The sequence below is a fragment of the Ruditapes philippinarum genome, unplaced genomic scaffold, assembly GCF_026571515.1.
Source record: "Ruditapes philippinarum isolate M1 unplaced genomic scaffold, ASM2657151v2 ctg1491_1_1_1_1, whole genome shotgun sequence".
Lineage (NCBI taxonomy): Eukaryota > Metazoa > Mollusca > Bivalvia > Venerida > Veneridae > Ruditapes > Ruditapes philippinarum.
The window spans coordinates 361,483-380,783 of record NW_026855724.1 but is presented as its reverse complement, the minus strand read 5'-3'; the positions used below and the strand labels follow the sequence as shown (position 1 = coordinate 380,783).

Genomic DNA, 19,301 nt, shown 5'->3' with positions numbered 1-19,301 from the left:
ACATCTCTGTGTATTGCTGTCTCTTTAAAATTTTTATTCAATATCATATTTCAATAATATGAATGTTTGAAATTCATTTATTCACTTTATGTTTTTATCAGATGGTTATTAAGTAGGCGCCGTTATCGGTATAAATAAACGTAACTGAAGCAAATTTATTTATTGACGCCGCCAATTATGGTATATGTTTCTTACCAGGAAGTCATTGTTGTCATAAATCAAATCAAATAATAATAATTAAATCATTCTTGTTAAATATTGTCTTAATAATGGCGAAATATATTTGTCAGGTATTATTAAGTACAAAGTTTTGTGCTGCATTAACCTACATACTCTTACATTTCTGTAGTTCACTGACAAACTAGAAGATTCGTATACTAGAATCAGTCCTATACATTGATTAATGGAATGTATACACGTTATAAATGACAAGAGAAATGCTTCAATCTTTAACAACGACAAACTCTGCCTTAACCCTGTTAATATGTCACAGGCAAGTTACAAATCCATTACATTGCTGCGTTCAGCGTGCTTTTAAGTGAGTGATTTACTTAAGACTGTTAACCAAAAATGATAAAATAGATTGAGTCACGTTCACTTACAGTTTATATTATTAAAGCCTAATGGAATAATTTATTGGAGCTTTTAAACATTTCCGTTGTTACGTTTCGTATTCACGAGGCTTAAATTCATATTCAATGATTCTTATTAAGAAAAACAGTTGTAATTTAAATTGCACGCATTCGAACACTAAATTGTCAAGTTGTTTAATGCACTGTATTATTTTAAACTGCATCCTATTATGCATACAGTTATACTTCTATAACGTGCAATATTCATTTTATTTCAATATAAATAAATGTAACATGAAGACAACCGATATCACAATTTGTGTATGGGGCTGTTCTGCATATGTAAAAGTTTGTACTTTATGTAAAATCATAGTTGTGTTTATACTTTGGTAGCCGAACAGAAATGAATGATCAATATTTTCATAAAACTCAACAAAACATACGAAGTTACTAGAATTGTTGGATACAATTCTTCATTGAACTAGTGTTATGAACAGATGATTTAAAACTGAGTTAATTACGTTTCATTGAATTCTTTGTCATTTGCGTCTTGGATTAAATTTTACGATGTTTTAAATTTGTTGTTTCTGGAGACAAATTGAGACACATTGAAACCATGAGGTTTACTCAATATATAAGGAGTTTACGGCTTTCTGTTGTCAATTTTATTATACACCATTCTAGGGCGACGGAATATTTCAATAAATTACTTACCATGAAAATGGCTTCCAAATTTGTCAAATAAAATAGAAGCAAATGAAGTAGGCGGTATGTCGGTGTCGTCAATTTCATTCTTCATTCTATATGCATGTAACATATTATTTGCTGTCAGGATAGACAACAACTTTTTGACCCCCTTTATCAAATTATTATTATTTTATAAAGAATTTTGTTCGATAACAAATATAGCTTAAGAGAAATAAAAAAAATACATATACATGTATATTTCATGCCTTCTTTATTTCCTGAAACTATAAAATAAAAACAGAATTTTAACTAAAAGAACATAATCGATTGCAATTGTGTCGGCTATTGTCATACAATCAAATGCAGGTGATCTTTCAAAATATAAAGAAGAATTCTATTTACGACACAAAAGAATCTAGTTAAAATATATGATGTAAACCAAAAGGCAATGTTATCTATTTTTTATTTCATTTCTATTTTGGGTTTGATTTGAAATCAAATATACATATACTGCAAAAATACATAATTATCAGAAAATATTTAAATCTAAAACTTGAATTTGCAACCATGGTGAGTTTGCATATGGTCTATTTTTGTTGCTTGCCCTTAAAGTATCAAATATAGAAAATAGAAACCCTAAACAACTTCTTGAGTAAGTAAACTGATAATGTTTCAGGCTCAGTTTGATTAAGTCTATACATGAACAGTACCGGAATGTGCAAACTATTTCCTTTTTTCAGAAGTCCTCGTGAGATAATTCCTCGCAACCGAACTCCAAACAGTAACCCTTTTGGTCTTCGTGATTATATTCCTGTGCAATTGAACTTGAACTGTATATTTTTCCACAACAATGCACTTAAAATTGATATCTTTTACCTAAACAAAATAGGAAAATTATGTCAGCGTCACATGACGCAATAGCGACGAAGTCAAAACGTAACAAAGAGTTTGGCAAATAATCATAGACAAGATCAAGTTGATGCATTAAACATATGACAAAGGCAGTTGAAGTACAGATGTTAAGAACAAAAACACCAATACAACTGATTAAGATATAAACGATAAATCCAGGAAGTCTCTTTTAAAAGTCTTTTCCAAGGATGTGTAACTTTATCAATAGTCATAAAAGAGAAAATCCTGGATAGTATGTCTTTGGGAATTAAAATGTTTAGAAATGGTTTATATAGACGTTGTGGACATTATTTACTACTTTTCACAAAGATATTTTTTGAGGTCAGCTTTGAATTGAAGTTGTCGTATAGACCAAATTATTATATTTCTGATTTGCAAGACGTATTTTTGTCATCATTAAATAAGGAATGTATGATTGAATCAATACAGAAAGAAAATAGAAGAAAATAAATGAAACAAGAAACTGATTATTACCAAATATTGACTCAGTCAGACAAAGTAACGCAATTTTCCTTCCATATTTGCTTTCAGTGACAAATGAATAATGTTTGAGCACACATTTTGTAAATTCTTCTATCATTTCTACAGACCAAAGGTTAAACGAATTTTCTTCCAACAAATTGCCTTGAGTGTTTCATCATATTCACCCACATATTTGACCTGCCTTGCATTCGAGTTAAACGCATTACTATTTCTTTAACTATTAAACATTTCATAACAAAAAGAGTTGAGGTTACGACATAAGTCATAAAATTATAGTTTTTAAAGGAATATAAGTAGCTCAAATCAAATATTTGGTATTTGAAGAAACCCTGCCCAGATATGACCAAAGAAGCGTTGAAAACGACAAGTATAGTCTTTAAGAAATTAACATTCATCCTATGTCAAATGCTTGCGGACAGACAGGCGGACGACACTGACGAGTGTCATACCTTAATATGATCTTAAATTTCATATGTATGAAATTATAAAGAAAAAGCTTGCCTTAAAAAAAAGGTGCTTCTGTTTTACTAGGTTTTTATATGGAGCTGCATTAAGTGAATGTTGATCACCCATGCTCATCTTTCTCATCAAATTTTATATCCGTTTCGTTGTGTACAATGAAAGTATCAGTGCTTAGATTTAAATTGGTGGCATATATGGTTCCAAGGACTCTTGAGTATTTGTTATGCTTTTTGCTGAATTACGCTTGAATATTTTTTATTACATACACTGCTACAATGAACACTATTGTGTTCGCTTATTTGAAATTCACCTTCTTGTCTCTTATGAACAATATCAGTCATACCGAGTATACGATATATATACTGTATTCAAGTTTGTTCTTTAAAAACAGGATTTATTTTCATCAAGTGATATGAAAATAAATACATTTCAAAAATAGCCACGAGTGATAATTTTGAAACAAAGGGATGAAAATAAATCCCGTTTTTTATAGACAAACTTTAATTTCCTGTTAATTATATATTTTTTTTCTTCTTTTTTTTTGACCTTACAATTCAAAAGACTAGACTTCCTTATAATTTGTGTATAGAAGAAAGACGGAAAGATACAATTGATAATTTTGAAAATATGTTTCACTGCCGTGAAAAGAATTTTACAGTAAAAAACGGAAAGGAAAAAGCCTTTTATTTAATCAATATTTCGCAATACTTCATTTATAAGTATAAGTTGAATTATTGTCAAAACGCTATCTTATGCTATTTCTATTTTTAGCATACATGTTAACATTTTCCTATTGACAGCCCTTATTGTGCAACAACACTACAAACTTTACCATAAACAACTAGGTCAATGCCATTGATAAATATTAAGCTTGATAAGATTGTACAAACGTTAAAAGGCAGAAAAACAAATTAGTACTATTTCATTGTACAAGTTGCAAACATAAGACCACAGTAATCCCATAATCCATTTACGTTTGCTTCCGTTTGGAAATAAATAAAGCTTGAATACACAAACTGAGATCTATCAGTTACGGGAATTGTAGATATCGGCTAATAATAAGGCATTTCTTCCAGACAAATTGCTCCCACTCTTTCATTTAACCTTGCATTGGCGGCGCTAATTAAGATTATATGAAATCAGAGTTCAAAGTACTCAAATTTGCTACCTGTCGATTAATGTTCTCTGAACGAGCTTAGTTTGTTATTTACTGTTCTAGATTAAATTTAATTTGAGAATGTTTTCATTAACTTTTATTCTGTTTTGTAAACATTTTTGAGTATATTTTTTCGACAAGGTTGAAACGGTAAAATGCATATTTTTTTATAATGTAAATTAACGTGATTGTCAAACTGTGATTATTACAAACCACTATGGTATCAGTTAAAACAAAACTATTTTAAAACATATAAATGCATGTATTTACATGTTCATGTGACGAAATTGTTAATTTGTTTCAATTGATTAATACAAAAAAATCTTTTCTTGCATTATGCCCTTATTACAATTTGAAAATATTGTTTGACAACAGAATAAAAATCTGGAAACAAAGTGATTGCTCGGAAGCATTAATAACAACAAAATCACATGAAAATTGCAGACTCAGTTTAATTGAGTCTGTATATGAGGGATAATTAATAAGTGCAACATCCCTCACGCCCCCTGGCACCGGCTTGAGCGGTACCTAAAATATAATTTAGTTAACCTCTCTTTAAAGTAAATGATCATCGACAGAGCAAAGTAGACGAATGTTTTTAGAATTTGCATGGAAGGCGACATGCATGATATACCACATTGTTATATAACCGTCTAATGCGTTAATTTGACATTTATAAGGCTATATAAATCCTACATTTTAACACATCTGTTTCTAAGTATGCTACTGAATTTCATAACCGTTTCAGTGAATAGTATAAGTACACCAAAGACAAAACTTACGACAGACACTTTAGAGCATAGTAATACTTTTGTTCTATAAAGTATAATCATTCAAAAAAGAAATGTTCGTCTTAACAGACAAAAATCTCCCATACCTGATAGTTTACAATCATATAAATAATAATGTAACAAGGAGAATAACAAAGACAAATGTGTATATTGTATTCATTGTATACACTACATATATCATCATTAACTGATATGTATGCAGGAATTTGATATATAATATTGCAATGCAATGATATAATTGTATGTTTTATAGTCTATATAATTTACTTCACAGTTTATATGCACGCGCCTTGTTTCTAATTTATCGCATTAGTCGAGAAGATTATAAAAGTCTTAGCCGACGCCGGAATTATATCCATTCGGTGCCAACGAGAATTAATTGCCATAAATCATATAATAATTATATCATTTAATGGTCTTTTCTTATATCGTTTGACGTTTAAACGCTTTGTTTTATAACAATACTTCCAAAATTACAAATTTCTGTTTTTTAGTTTTCAATTTATTTATTTATCTTCTCTATTTTTTTTTTCACAATAATTATTAATCTGTAAGTAAGTATTATCATGAACCATTTGATTGGTTTTAACAGCAATCACATTCACATCGTATTACATCCAGGCTAAGTGTTTCTTCAGTTACTTCAAAAGTTCACAAAAGTGAGCGTAAAACAGAGCTCGTGATCATAAAAACGTTAAAGGAATAAACAATACGTTTATTTAGGCTCAAATCGCTTCATTTTCGAGTAAACCATATGCCCACGGAGGAACTTGCAAGATGTTTTTGTAATATTGAATAATCAAAAAATCATAGTCTTAAATACTCACAAATTATCCTTAGCTCCATTTTATCTTCAAACGCCATTTTAATTTTTGCAACATGCTGAGCATTATATGAACGAAAAACAAAGTAGTTTAAATGCTTCACTAGATTATCCTTATGTATTGATTAATATTGTTTAAGCACTTAAGACTTGTAAAGGTTACATGGGGAATAAATCTTTGGTGTATTTGCCGTCCGACAATGGTCGGTCGTACCGTCATTTAATACAACCTTTTCTTTCGCAGAAGGTTCTATTTCGGACAGGGTGTAGATTTTGAAAATTAATCAAGTTTCAGGTTTTTTTAGTTATGCAATTGTGATCGTGGTTGATGTAATACACATTCGTTGTTTGACAGATACACATTTCAAATTTATTTAGTGTTTTGGAGTATGGATAACTGCAGATTTCGTTTTTTATTTCTTGTCCAGCAGACTTCTGCAAATTTTCATTGTAACTTTATCAATTATTTCAAGTGCGGGTACATATATCCCTAGTAATATATGTCGGTAATTGTATCTGATTTTATAATTGACAGGGATATGATTCTAGAATCTATAAAGATTTGGATGTAACAGAATAAACAAGAAAGGCATTTTCTTGTCGTTTTATATAAGGTTTTCATTTTATTAAAAGAATATATAATATAAAAATTATAAAACAAATATGATATTATATAATATGATATATGATATGATATAATATGATAAATTGGTGCTAACAAATTTATTTTAAGAAGCATTATACAACAGGTCATTTCCGTGCTATGCGATTTCGGCGCATAATACTTGCATTATATACTGTATTTATACATGTTTATTCATTTATTTATTTATAATACACATTCTTTAATTTTAATTTATTCTTGTCTAAAGATGAAGAATTTTTATGAAATTACAAAGAGCTTTTTTAATATTTATTTTATGCAAATGCATATTCTATTTATCTATCTATATCATATAGTTTTATTTATAATAGAAATATGTTTTCACTGATCATAAGATAAAATGCGTTTTCAATAGTAAAATTGCCATTGAATCACTTAAATACCATCATTTACATTGTTTCAAACAGAAGTAATCTTATTCTAGATAAGAATAAATCTTGAATAGATCAAAGAATAAAAATCATTAATTCAATATTATTTTTTATCTCTAAAATAGCTACTAAAGTCTAACAAATTGTTTACAGTACTCTTGTTCTGTTTAAACACTACAATCATTACCCTGCAACACCACCATTAAACAACCACCATCATTCCCATTTATTTTACTATCTTTTCATTCTATATAAAAGATACACTCCTTTCGAGTTGCAAAATAAATCTTCTATTTTAATGATAAATTCCTTGATCATGGTAACTTTAATTTTAGATCAAGTACTTTAACACATGCCTACTAAACGTCATTTTAAAAAAATGGCACTTTGGTTTTTTTAATGACTGTTAATCTAAAAAGATATGCTTGTCTGTCATTTCGTATTAAACTTCATTGCAAAACTTTTTTGCGGTAGGCATCACAGTCATAACCTCGATGTGTTCATTTTTGTCGATTACCAAAACATCATAATGATTATGAACTTTACATACTGGATTCAAAAATTCCTACTATTTATGAAGAAATATCTCATGGAGTTATACTGATACAAAATATCCTTAGTTCTACGTAAAAAGTTAAATACTGAATGTCTTAAAACTTAGAATATATAGCAGGTTTGCCTGGCATGATTTGGGAATCAAATTCCTTTATCTTATCTAAATTATACAGTCTTATCGAAATTAGTTATGGATTCTTTAAAGATTAGCCAGGGAATGCTACTATACATTATCGAAGACTTTTTATTTAACTTTTAGTAAAGACAATTTATGATTTTGTTTTCTTGTCGGACCTATAAAATTAACAATTGAGTTCAAGTAACACATGATTTTTTTTATTTCATTTCTTTTAAAAATTCCATTTGAAATAAACAATGCGTGTAAAAACATTTCTCTTTTCATAAAATCAAGAATGGCATATAAAGAGATATAATACTGGTAGAAGAGATTGCATGACAATAAAATACTTACAATTTGAACTCAACAAGAGAGTAGTGCAAACAGTGTTTTCGTATCTCTAAGAATATAATTTTACGTGCCTTATCAAATGTAAATATACTTTATAATATAACTACCCTAATATATTGGAAGCACACATAAGAAGAAGTTCTTTTTATGGAACATTGTATTTATGCATTATTATGTTAATATAAATTATTCTTGTATGCAATTTATATTTCTTAAATTACTTAAAAAAATTCAAGGAATTTCTACACAATATATAATTGTCAATAACAGTCAATTAACTTGTTATTTTTGCAGGTTGTTTCCTGAAAACCGCCGTTTTTTGAAAGGTTTTCAAATTATCTCATAAGTATTTGATTCTATTTCAACTTAATGTTTGATAATGACTAGTGCAAGCAACGTCATTCATTCATTTATTCATTCACTCATTTATTCATTCATTCATAAAACAGGATGGAAATCTATTACCATTATGTCTTACCATTATGTCCCAATCGAAAGAAAAAAATCAGGGCAATTTAAAATATGTATTTAATTATGATATAACTGTTAGATTGCAGGACAAGCCAGTATTCAATTCTAGAGCATAGCATTATACACGAGAAATCACGCGACTAATGTCATCTTATTTCATTAATAAGCCGATGTTTCCCACTTTCTCGATATGGTTGAAAAATTGTGGCTGTAAACACTACAAGGGATGCAGTTTTGTATAGACCGTGTGGGCTGCAGCCTAAAAATGAAATAATAAAAAATATATATCTACCCGACTTCATTTTCTATCAGTTCCAGAGACATATATAGCTGTTATTGTACTAAATATCCATTTACTATTACAAGCTTACATGGCAATTCTTGCCAAAAAGTGTCTTACCTAAAAGTGTCTTTATAAGCATTTTTCTGTGCTTTATGAATCGAACATTGACAAACTGAATAGCTTCTGTCCCCTTCCCCTACACCCCTACCCTTTTTGTATAGGTCTTCTTAGTAATTTTCTTCTTTAATTATCTTGTAAGTTTCCATGATATTTCTTATTTTGAGTAAGTTATTATGACAAGCCGTCCGAGGTATCCGTTATTTCTTATATACTACATTTACATGAATTACATCTATCATTATTAAATGATATACAGAAATTTGGTATATAATATAGTTGCAAATCATATAATTATATACTTTATTATCTATATGATTTATAACACAGTTTATACGCAGGCGCTATTTTTCTTATATATTATATAGGTTGAAAAGATTATTGAATGAGTAAGTCGACGTCGGAATTATATCCATTTGGTGCCAGGAGACATAAATGCCATGAATCTGATCATAGGTATACGATTGTATGGTCACTTTTTATATCAGAGGCAAAGTCATGGTTTACATGTATATGTAGTTTTGTTTTGCACAATACCAACAAAATCTGCTGGACATTTATCATTAACACGTTTGAGTAAATGTCAAACTTGACTGTTTAGCTTCCTGTTATAATTTGATGCTTACTGTATTATATGGCTACAGGGATATATGACGAATGCAAAGATTATGTTTTATTGAAGCCGATTCAGTGATTCAAAAACGTTTTGATCATAGCAAAATTGATAGTTCTTTATTTGATAAGTACTGATTTCATTTTGGGCTACATATTTGAAAATTTACAGTTAACCAGGTAAGTACCAACAAGCTTATGTTTTGAAGAACAACTTAATCATCAATTTAAATGTTTGTTTCCGACTGTGAAACTACAAACAATGTTTCTATGGTCGCTTTGTTTTAGCAAATCAAATGAAATTTCAGTAAGTACATTAAGTTTGTTTTTACGTGGCGCAATATCCCATTTAATCAAAATAGAATATTGACAGAATGTTGATCAAATGTATTCTGTTTTACATTTTATACAAACTGTGATTTCTCTAAAATATTTCATGTACACACTTACATACCTTTTCCATGGCCATTTCATATTTTTAATAAACCATACAAGCATATTAAAGGCAACACTATTTATAAGTTTTAATAATTATTTTGTCATTTAAGATCAAGGTTACGTCTGGATCAAGAATATATCTGATTAGATCAATATATTAGGTGTTTGTCGTAACACATTGTGTGTTTGAGATTAAAAAGAAATCAATCCCTACTGTAGTAGTAATTCTATAAAGCGTGCAATTCTTGTCATATAGATATTGCTGTCAAATGGCCAAGTTCCCGGCCTGCATTCAACGGAACACTGTGTAGCAGTACTTGGAAAGTTGAAGAGTTGCATGCGGGAAACATTTTAATTTATCATACATTGCAAATTGTAACGTAATATAAAGCGCCTACCAACAAGCAGGACTTACATTACAACCCACTCAGCTTGTATGAATTTTTGACTATCATTGCAAATCAATTATTTTGATCAGAATATGAAAATTGTGCATTCTTATCACATTGCATACATAACATACATCAATAATCAAATGACATCGTGTCAGGTTGTGACATTGTTTAAAAGATGTTATACGTGTGTGTGACAGACTGCATTTATTGTGCTTTATGCTTTAGAATACAACATCATTACTCGAACATTGAATCAAGATATTTGTGCATCCACTTATGAGTAGTTCATTGTTACCATATAATCACATTGACAAAGTTAGAGCCAGTACAACATCATCTTGTGACATTATGTCAAAGACAATGGATGACTAAACGATGCCCTATTGACATTTAAATGATGATTTGCATGGTGTTTTTTTTTAACACGCAAAGTTTCTTTGTATTTGAAAAATTGTGTCAGACCGGTTAATACACTTCGTGCAAAATTATATAGACAAAGTGATCCCTCGGAAGCATTAATCACAACAAAGACAACGTAACGACGCCGAAATGATATATAACTGAAAAAGACACACTGATACAAGGCAAAAAAGAGCCTCAGCGATTTCTAAGATAACATTTTGCTTTTATTATGAAAAACCGAATTTTCTCTTTCATAAAATATTTCCTTTTGTTTAACCCAAAGGTGGTTATAACGGTGCCTGGACTCTATATTGGGGTTATTTGTGACAAAAACTAGGTCCAGACCAAAAAAACAGGTGACAATCCTTATATATAGACAAGGGTTCCAACTCCAAAAATCGCAATTTTCGCCCTTAACTCAATGAGAAGCGAATTACTTTTCCATTTTTCAAACAAATTCTATATTTTTTTACGTGTACATGTAGCATACTAATGGTACTTTCAATAAATAAGAGCAACTTGTCCCTTTTACCATGCATATAGTAATCTGCCGAACACAAATCTAGCCGAAAACGACTTTCTTGCTTATTCCACCGAGAAGTCGCAACATTGTAAACAACGTGATTTATCCCGTATTCAATAAAAAATACTATTTTGCAAAACATGCATGTATAATTACCTGTAACTTATTCGACATACGTCCATATAACGTTTATTTTCTTTCACTTTCTAACTTTTCTCCGAGAACTTCCATTCGGGTACCCTCGCTTGTCACGTGACAAATTTGTAAGACGTCGTTTCATTGGCTGTAGCGCTGGTTCCGTACACCATAGACTTGTACAGCTGAAACGAGACACCAAAACACCGGATGTAAACAACAGCTGATTTCATAGAAGGACATAACCTTCTGCTATTAGGTTCGGCAGGAACCGGCAAATCATTTGTTATCAATGAAATTGCCAAAAGCTTGAAGAAGATCGGTAAAAATGTACAGATCACATGTTCAAAATATGATAAACAAGATCGACAAGGAAAGGCGACGTTCAATGAACCCAGCCCCCACCCGACCCAGTAACAAGCGTCAATGGCAAGGATCCCAGGAGGACCCCAAACAAAAACAGGAATTGCGTGCAGTGTTTATAAAGGGATCAACGCTTGTACTATTCATCAGTTTACTGGGATATCCGATGGTCGTTATGGCCCTGATCGTATCACAGATGTTATAAAAAAACAACCCAAAACATGAGCATGTACTCAAAAACATATACAATGTTGACACTATAATTGTTGATGAATGCTCAATGATAATTCAACAAGTTTTTGACAGTATAAATTGTGTTTGTAAAATTGAAGACCAAAGTCGTGATTTTGGAGGTATACAGATAATTTTTTGTGGTGATTTCCTCCAGTTACCACCAGTTGCCAGTCCATCATATGGTGATGAAGGAAAGTATTGTTTTGAGTCTGATAATTTTAAGAAGACATTCCCCCACAGAGTCATTTTAACTGAGATAGTAAGACAAAGTGAGGAGCAGTTCATTACAGCAATTAATGAAGTATGTAATGGTGTAATATCCCTTTAATCTGAAAACTTTACATCTAATCTGAATAGGCACCTAGACATTCAAGAAGGTTCAAGGACTGTGAAATTATTTGCCAAAAATGATCTTGCAGATGACTATAACAGAAAGTGTTTATTAGAATTTCCTGGAAATGTGTATAAATTTAAATCTACAGACCAGGGACTGGCAACAAAGATGTCTACAATTTCTGCTCCTCATGTATTATGGCTGAAAGTTGGTTGCCCACTTATTTTATTGAGAAATTTATCAGACAAACTTGTCAACGGTCTCCAGGGATATGTAAAGGATATTCTTGATGATGGATCTGTTCATTTTCCAACAGCCAACATGACAAAAAGGATACCAAAAGTAACTTGTCTCCCTTCTAAAAAATTATGATATTTAACAGTAAGGAAAGAGTTTTGTTCCTTTAACCTTACACCAAATTTTGAAAATTTATATGACTCTGTTATATAATCATAATAAATAATAAGGACTCTCAAAATGCTTTGTATCTTGATGCAGCAAGTCAAGAAATATAAAGCCCAGGAGGAAATTACTTCCCTTTTGTTTCTGTTAGTTAAAACTGCAAATGCTAAATGATAAGTTATATTGAAATTAACATGAATAAGCCACTTTTTACTTCTGTACTAAAGCAAGATAATAAAAAACTTTCATTAATCATGCATTTCCAATAGAGGTATAAATCTGTGTAATTGACATTTTTGTTAATTAAATAAATATCCAAAGAATATATGAATAACTTAAAAATGACATAAAATTTTGCTCAGATATGATTGACTACATTTTAGATATATCTATGTTTCAGTTTACAGTCCAAGGCTTAATACTGATATAGCTGTAAGAGAGCAGTATCCACTAAAACCTGCATTTGGACTTACCATACATAAGGCACAAGGAATGACACTAAACCGGTTAGTATAGAAAGGGAAACCAAGTCATAGCTGACCATATACAGCCAATCTTTGTTCAAATAACTACAATTATATGGAATTTCTAATTCTGTTTTTAGAACTATATGTGATATGATTTGCTTTATAAGCACTAAACAAGAGTTTTTATCATTATTTTTGGTATTTCTGTGGCTTCATACACTTGTTACTATGTATATATTTCAGAGCAGAAGTTGACTGCAGAGATATATTCAGGCCTGGTCAACTTGGTGTAGCAATGTCACGTGTAACTACATCTGCAGGTCTAAGGGTCATCAACTATCACCCTAGATACATCATACCTCCACCTCAGACTGTTAAAGATTTTGTTAATGAGGCATCACAACCAGCTTTCCCTGACTTAACATGTTGCAGAAACTCACACAGGTATTTATGCTTATATAAAATTCATGATGAAAATATTTATTCTACTTCATCTTAAATTGATGAACTATGTCATCACCAGGTTTTTACTGTAAATAGGATGACAACAGTTGATTTTATTAGTTGAAAATTATCATATTTCACTCATGGCTTCTGCCACTCAACAATTTTTTTTTTATACCACTCAATGAAAATAAATCCTGTATTTATCAATAAACTTGAATATTCTCTATTCTTAATGATAAATTTTGTTACTGAATAATTTGATAATAAATAAATGAATAAAATCATTTCATATTAATTATATAAATGAAATAATTAAATAATAAATAAATATAAATGACTTAATAAAAATGTTTTTCTGAATGAATATTTTTTTGGAATAATTTAATAAGAAATAAATAAAATGATTTAATTACAATTCAATAATTTAATAAATGAAATAATTTAATGAAAAAAAAAAAGATTAATAGACAGATAAATAAATAAATAAATTAAATAAATAAATAAGTAATAAATAAATAAATAATCTAATCTGTAATATATTCAGAACTTCAGAAGTCACCTGCCTTAATATATTGGTATTGTTAAGCCTTTGTTGCAACTGCAGTCAGGTTTGATTTTACTAAGCCTAACCTATTATTACAATTAATTATGAAAAATATTAACCTTTTTAGCTTGACTATTCGCAGAATAATTGAGCTAATGCAGTCACCCATTTGTCGGCGTCGGCGTCGTTAAGTTTTTGCGTGTAAGCAAGTATCTCCATAATTACTGAAGGGATTGGATTGAAACTTCACACATACTTGTTCTCAATGATTATCAAACATGATTAGCACAAGTCCCATAACTCTGATTTACTTTGTTGCATGAGTATGCCCCTTTTTCGACTTAGAAATTCTTGGTTAAGTTTTTGCATGTAGGCTGGTATCTCCATAACTTCTGAAAGGATGACTGAAACTTCACACACTTGAACTCTGTGATTATCTAACATGACTGACACAAGTCCCATAACTCTTATTTGCTTTGTTGCATGATGATGCCCCTTTTTCGACTTAAAATTTCTTGGTTAAGTTTTTGCAAGTAAGCTGGTATCTCCATAACTACTGAAGGGATGACTGAAACTTCACACACTTGAACTCTGTGATTATCTAACATGATTGACACAAGTCCCATAACTCTGATTTGCTTTGTTGCATTATTATGCCCCTTTTTCAACTTAGAAATTCTTGGTAAAGTTTTTGCATGTAAGCTGGTATCTAAATAACTACTGAAGGGATGACTGAGACTTCACACACTTGAACTCTGTGATTATCTTACATGATTGACACAAGTCCCATAACTCTGATTTGCTTTGTTGCATGATTATGCCCCTTTTTCAACTTAGAAATTCTTGGTAAAGATTTTTCATGTAAGCTGGTATCTCCATTACTATTGAAGGGATGACTGAAACTTCACACACTTGAACTCTGTGATTATCTAACATGATTGACACAAGTCCCATAACTCTGATTTGATTTGTTGCATGATTATGCCTCTTTTTCAACATAGAAATTCTTGGTAAAGGTATTGCATGTAAGCTGGTATCTCCATAACTTCTGAAGGGATGACTGAAACTTCACACACTTGAACTCTGTTTTTATCTAACATGACTGACACAAGTCCCATAACTCTTATTTGCATTGTTGCATGATTATGCCCCTTTTTCAGCTTAGAAATTCTTGGTAAAGGTTTTGCATGTAAGCTAGTATCTCCATAACTACTGAAGGGATGACTGAGACTTCACACACTTGAACTCTGTGATTGTCGAACATGATTGGCACCGGTCCCACAACTCTGATTAGCTTTGTTGCATGATTATGTCCCTTTTTCAACTTAGAAATTCTTGGTAAAGGTTTTGTATGTTAGCTGGTATCTCCATAACTACTGAAGGGATGACTGAGACTTCACACACTTGAACTCTGTGATAATCTAACATGATTGACACAAGTCCAATAACTTTGATTTGATTTGTTGCATGATTATGCCCCTTTTTCAACTTAGAAATTCTTGGTAAAGTTTTTGCATGTAAGCTGGTATCTCCATAACTTCTGAAGGGATGACTGAAACTTCACACACTTGAACTCTGTGATTATCTTTCATGATTGACACAAGTCCTTTAACTCTTGATTTGCTGTGTTGCATGATTATGCCCCTTTTTCGAATCAGAAATTCTTGGTTAAGTTTTTGCGTGTAAGCTGGTATCTCCATAATTACTGAAGTGAATGGTTTGAAACTTTACACACTTGTTCTCTGTAATTATCTAACATGATTGGCACAAGTCCCATAACTCTGATTTGCTTTGTTACATGATAATGCCCCTTTTTCGACTTAGAAATTCTTGGTTAAGTTTTTGCGTGTAAGCTGGTATCTTCAAAATTACTGAAGTGAATGGTTTGAAACTTCACACACTTGTTCTCTGTGATTATCTAATATGATTTACACAAGTCCCATAACTCTGATTTGCTTTTATGCATAATTATGCCCCTTGTTTGACTTATAGTCTGATAACTTTGATGTCAGAACACTTGTTACTGCTAGCTGGTTTTCGTTTCCTGACTAGGGGTTTCATGTCCACTGTGAAAGGCACGGCACTCGGAGCAGGCTTTCCGGTATTAGATTTCCTGGAAATGACATTTCGGCCAACAAGGATGCTGTTTATAGTTTTCCTGTATTGAAGTGCATTTGGATTTGTATTAGCTCCATTATAAGTTGACCTTTGCTGGTTGAACACATTTTCAATCACATCTGAGTTTATTAAAATAATAAGCCTGGTGTTACATTATTAAGCCTGGTGTAACATGAATTATTGTTGACATTTTTAATACAAATTTGCACAATATAATGAATCCCTGAATGCAAGCTTGAATGTCTTCATGGCATTCTAGTGACATAAGCATTTTGAGATTTAATTTTTTAGTCTTTGATTTCTTTTCATGCCCATATCTTTCCCATTCTAAAAAACATTCACTAACTGTGTGCAGTGTACTCAACCTAGGATCATTTAAAGTTGCTATTGGTCTCATGTCACGGAAAATTGAAACAATATGTGATGTATTTTCGAGGAGCTGCACAGCACCATTAAGAATTTGACCCTTTTCACCAAGAGAATTTTTATATTGTTTCATTGAATTCAACATTTCATTATTTAAACCTTCTTCTGCTAGGTGCTTTCTCAGTTTTTGCTGCGTATCTGGAAATATATGTTCATTTGTCAGTTTTCTATGTAACTGCAGACTGTTCTGTTGATCCCATTTGTAGCAGTCCATGAACATCTGCCACTGAATATTATAACCATCTGGTAAAGTTAAATGTCTAGTAGACTTTGCTGTTAGACCACTTTTCATAATGTTATTACGGATTTTTTTTAAACATGAGAAACGTCCATTGTGAAAATTACATCCTGTGATGAAGTTGGATTAGGTGACAAAAATTTATAATTCAAGTATGAATTTTCACCAACACAAAGATGCATAAATGAACGATTACAAACTGCACCATCCATGCATGTGTATAAAACTTTAAAACCATATGTATTCATATGTTGAACAACTTTCCAAAATAGACCATATAATTCTGATGCTTGTACATTGTCCGTAATAAAATGTGCGAATGGAAATCTGAAGCCTGTGATACCTAAGAACAACAGCTGCAGAACATGCGTGCCCAATTTTCTGCCACCAGTCCCTGTGCGAAGTGTGTTGCATATGTCCCCGTCTTTACCGAGATCTGTGAAGCCTACTAACTCTACAACATTACCATTTTACTGATCTGTAGGTCACTTTGGATAGACATCTCATCAACAAAAGACCTCCAGTCATCCTTTCATCTGGTAAATTTCTTCTTTTAGCCTCCTGTAACATCCACTCAAACATTGACTGATCAAATCCAGGTTCCTGTTTAAGTTTATTTTTATACATTATTAAAGTTGAAGCTGATGGAAGTACTAAAATTTTGAAGAAAGTAATAACTTGACAACAGAAGCCCTCATAGTTATGAAATATTACTTTCTTCAAAATTTTAGTTTTGCATGGAGGCATGTACCAATTAATGATTTTGACCATCTTCTCCCTCGAGGATCACAAGCAAACATTTTTTGATTGTTCTACAAACAAATTGACCAGTTTCACACTGGCCATAGCTTTCGCAGAAGCGGTGGGTCTACCGGTGCGGCGATGGAGATTTCGTCGCAGAAGCGGTGGAAAAACATGGCTGTCGGATAGTTTTTTGCTGGTGTCGGTAAGTTTATGACTTATTTGTACGTTATGTTTTTATGTTCTACTGATAACACCTAGTGAGACTGGAGCCCACATATGTACTCTTCCAACTAATTACACGCATGGGGTGCAAATCATGACCAGTTATGCAAACACTTCTGTACAGTTTGACGAGGGGACGCCAATTTTGCCTAATTTTGTTTATAACACTACATATGTACTCAAAACTACCCCTAGATACACTGGCATCGCATCGTATGTATGATAATTACACAAAACAACCATATTTTGGAACGTTTGGAAATTGATATTACCATTTTAATAAAAGAATTGACAAAAAATGATTACAACGCAGACGGCGGTGGATTCGATTGCAACGCAGTGCGGTGGGCCCGATATCATTTATGTCTTTTTTTAACGTTAAAGTGACCGACACTTAGGATTTGAGCTCCAAACACCTAAAAATACAAATGAAATATATATTTGTTAATCCTTACACATATAGTTGTTATATATATCAATGAAAGTAAATATACGCTTTTTTGAAAACAAAATTACTCTCAGATATGCTGTATATAAATGCGCTTTGAACCAGCCTTGCTATAATCGGAGTCATTCGGGATAATGCGGGTTCTCATATTCATAGCTAACCTCATTTAAATACGACAGAGCTGAGTGCCACGCTTGAATTTGTTGAAATATTTTGTAAATAAATAAACCGGCGATAGTTAAAAATTTTTCACATAGTGTGTTTGTATATTGAAGATGAAGCGTTTATATTGTTGAAAAAGAAAAATATGATGAAAATATATAATAAGTACCAGTAATATATGTTTAATAGATGACCTGTTGACAAAAGGATAATGCGAAAATATTGGAAATAGAATCAATTGCAAGGTGATTTGAAGGATGTGCGATTTTTTTCTAACAAATTTTTTTTATCTTGTGTATATTTTTGACGTATAAGTATTTACTTTTTCTTCAAAACGGCATATATGTAAGTTTTATTGAAATATATGATAAGTATATGGGCTGGAATTAATAAATATACAATTATTAGGATTTTAAAGCAGCACGCCTCAATATTCATGTTTATTTTCATGAAAAGTTTGGAAATGAATTTATGTTTTACTTTTACCACGGTACATGTTTCTCCTTGTTAATTTGTGTCATCCTCAGTAGAGTTAAAATACAAACATAGAAATTTGATTGTTAATGTCTGGCAGAGCCAGACATCTTTATTGTCTAAGAATAGATTATGATATAATCAAAAGATTAATCAGAAACTTCAAATACGCTTTCATATAGAAAACAATTGTAGCAAACGTTATAACAATAGATGACACAAAGTTGGACAACAAAAACCACCAAACTGTCCAACCAAAGGAGGAACGACAGACCGTGAAAGCAACGAAAACGAAAGAGCGACAATTTAAATTCTGACTTAACAATTTACAAACAAAAATATACGATAATTTGAACG

At 31.3% G+C, this 19,301-nt stretch overlaps 1 protein-coding gene across 1 annotated transcript in view; it reads left to right on the top strand.

The window, feature by feature from the left end:
* Positions 1 to 13,661, top strand: part of LOC132744216 (uncharacterized) — a 29,107-nt gene extending 15,446 nt beyond the window's left edge. The window contains exons 3-7 of the mRNA XM_060732849.1: positions 11,545 to 11,651; positions 11,911 to 12,223; positions 12,401 to 12,594; positions 13,033 to 13,160; positions 13,365 to 13,661. Of these exons, the coding sequence (XP_060588832.1) occupies positions 11,545 to 11,651; positions 11,911 to 12,223; positions 12,401 to 12,594; positions 13,033 to 13,160; positions 13,365 to 13,620 (998 nt within the window). The 3' untranslated portion in view covers positions 13,621 to 13,661. The remainder of the gene's footprint in view (positions 1 to 11,544; positions 11,652 to 11,910; positions 12,224 to 12,400; positions 12,595 to 13,032; positions 13,161 to 13,364) is intronic.
* Positions 13,662 to 19,301: the final 5,640 nt, after the last annotated feature.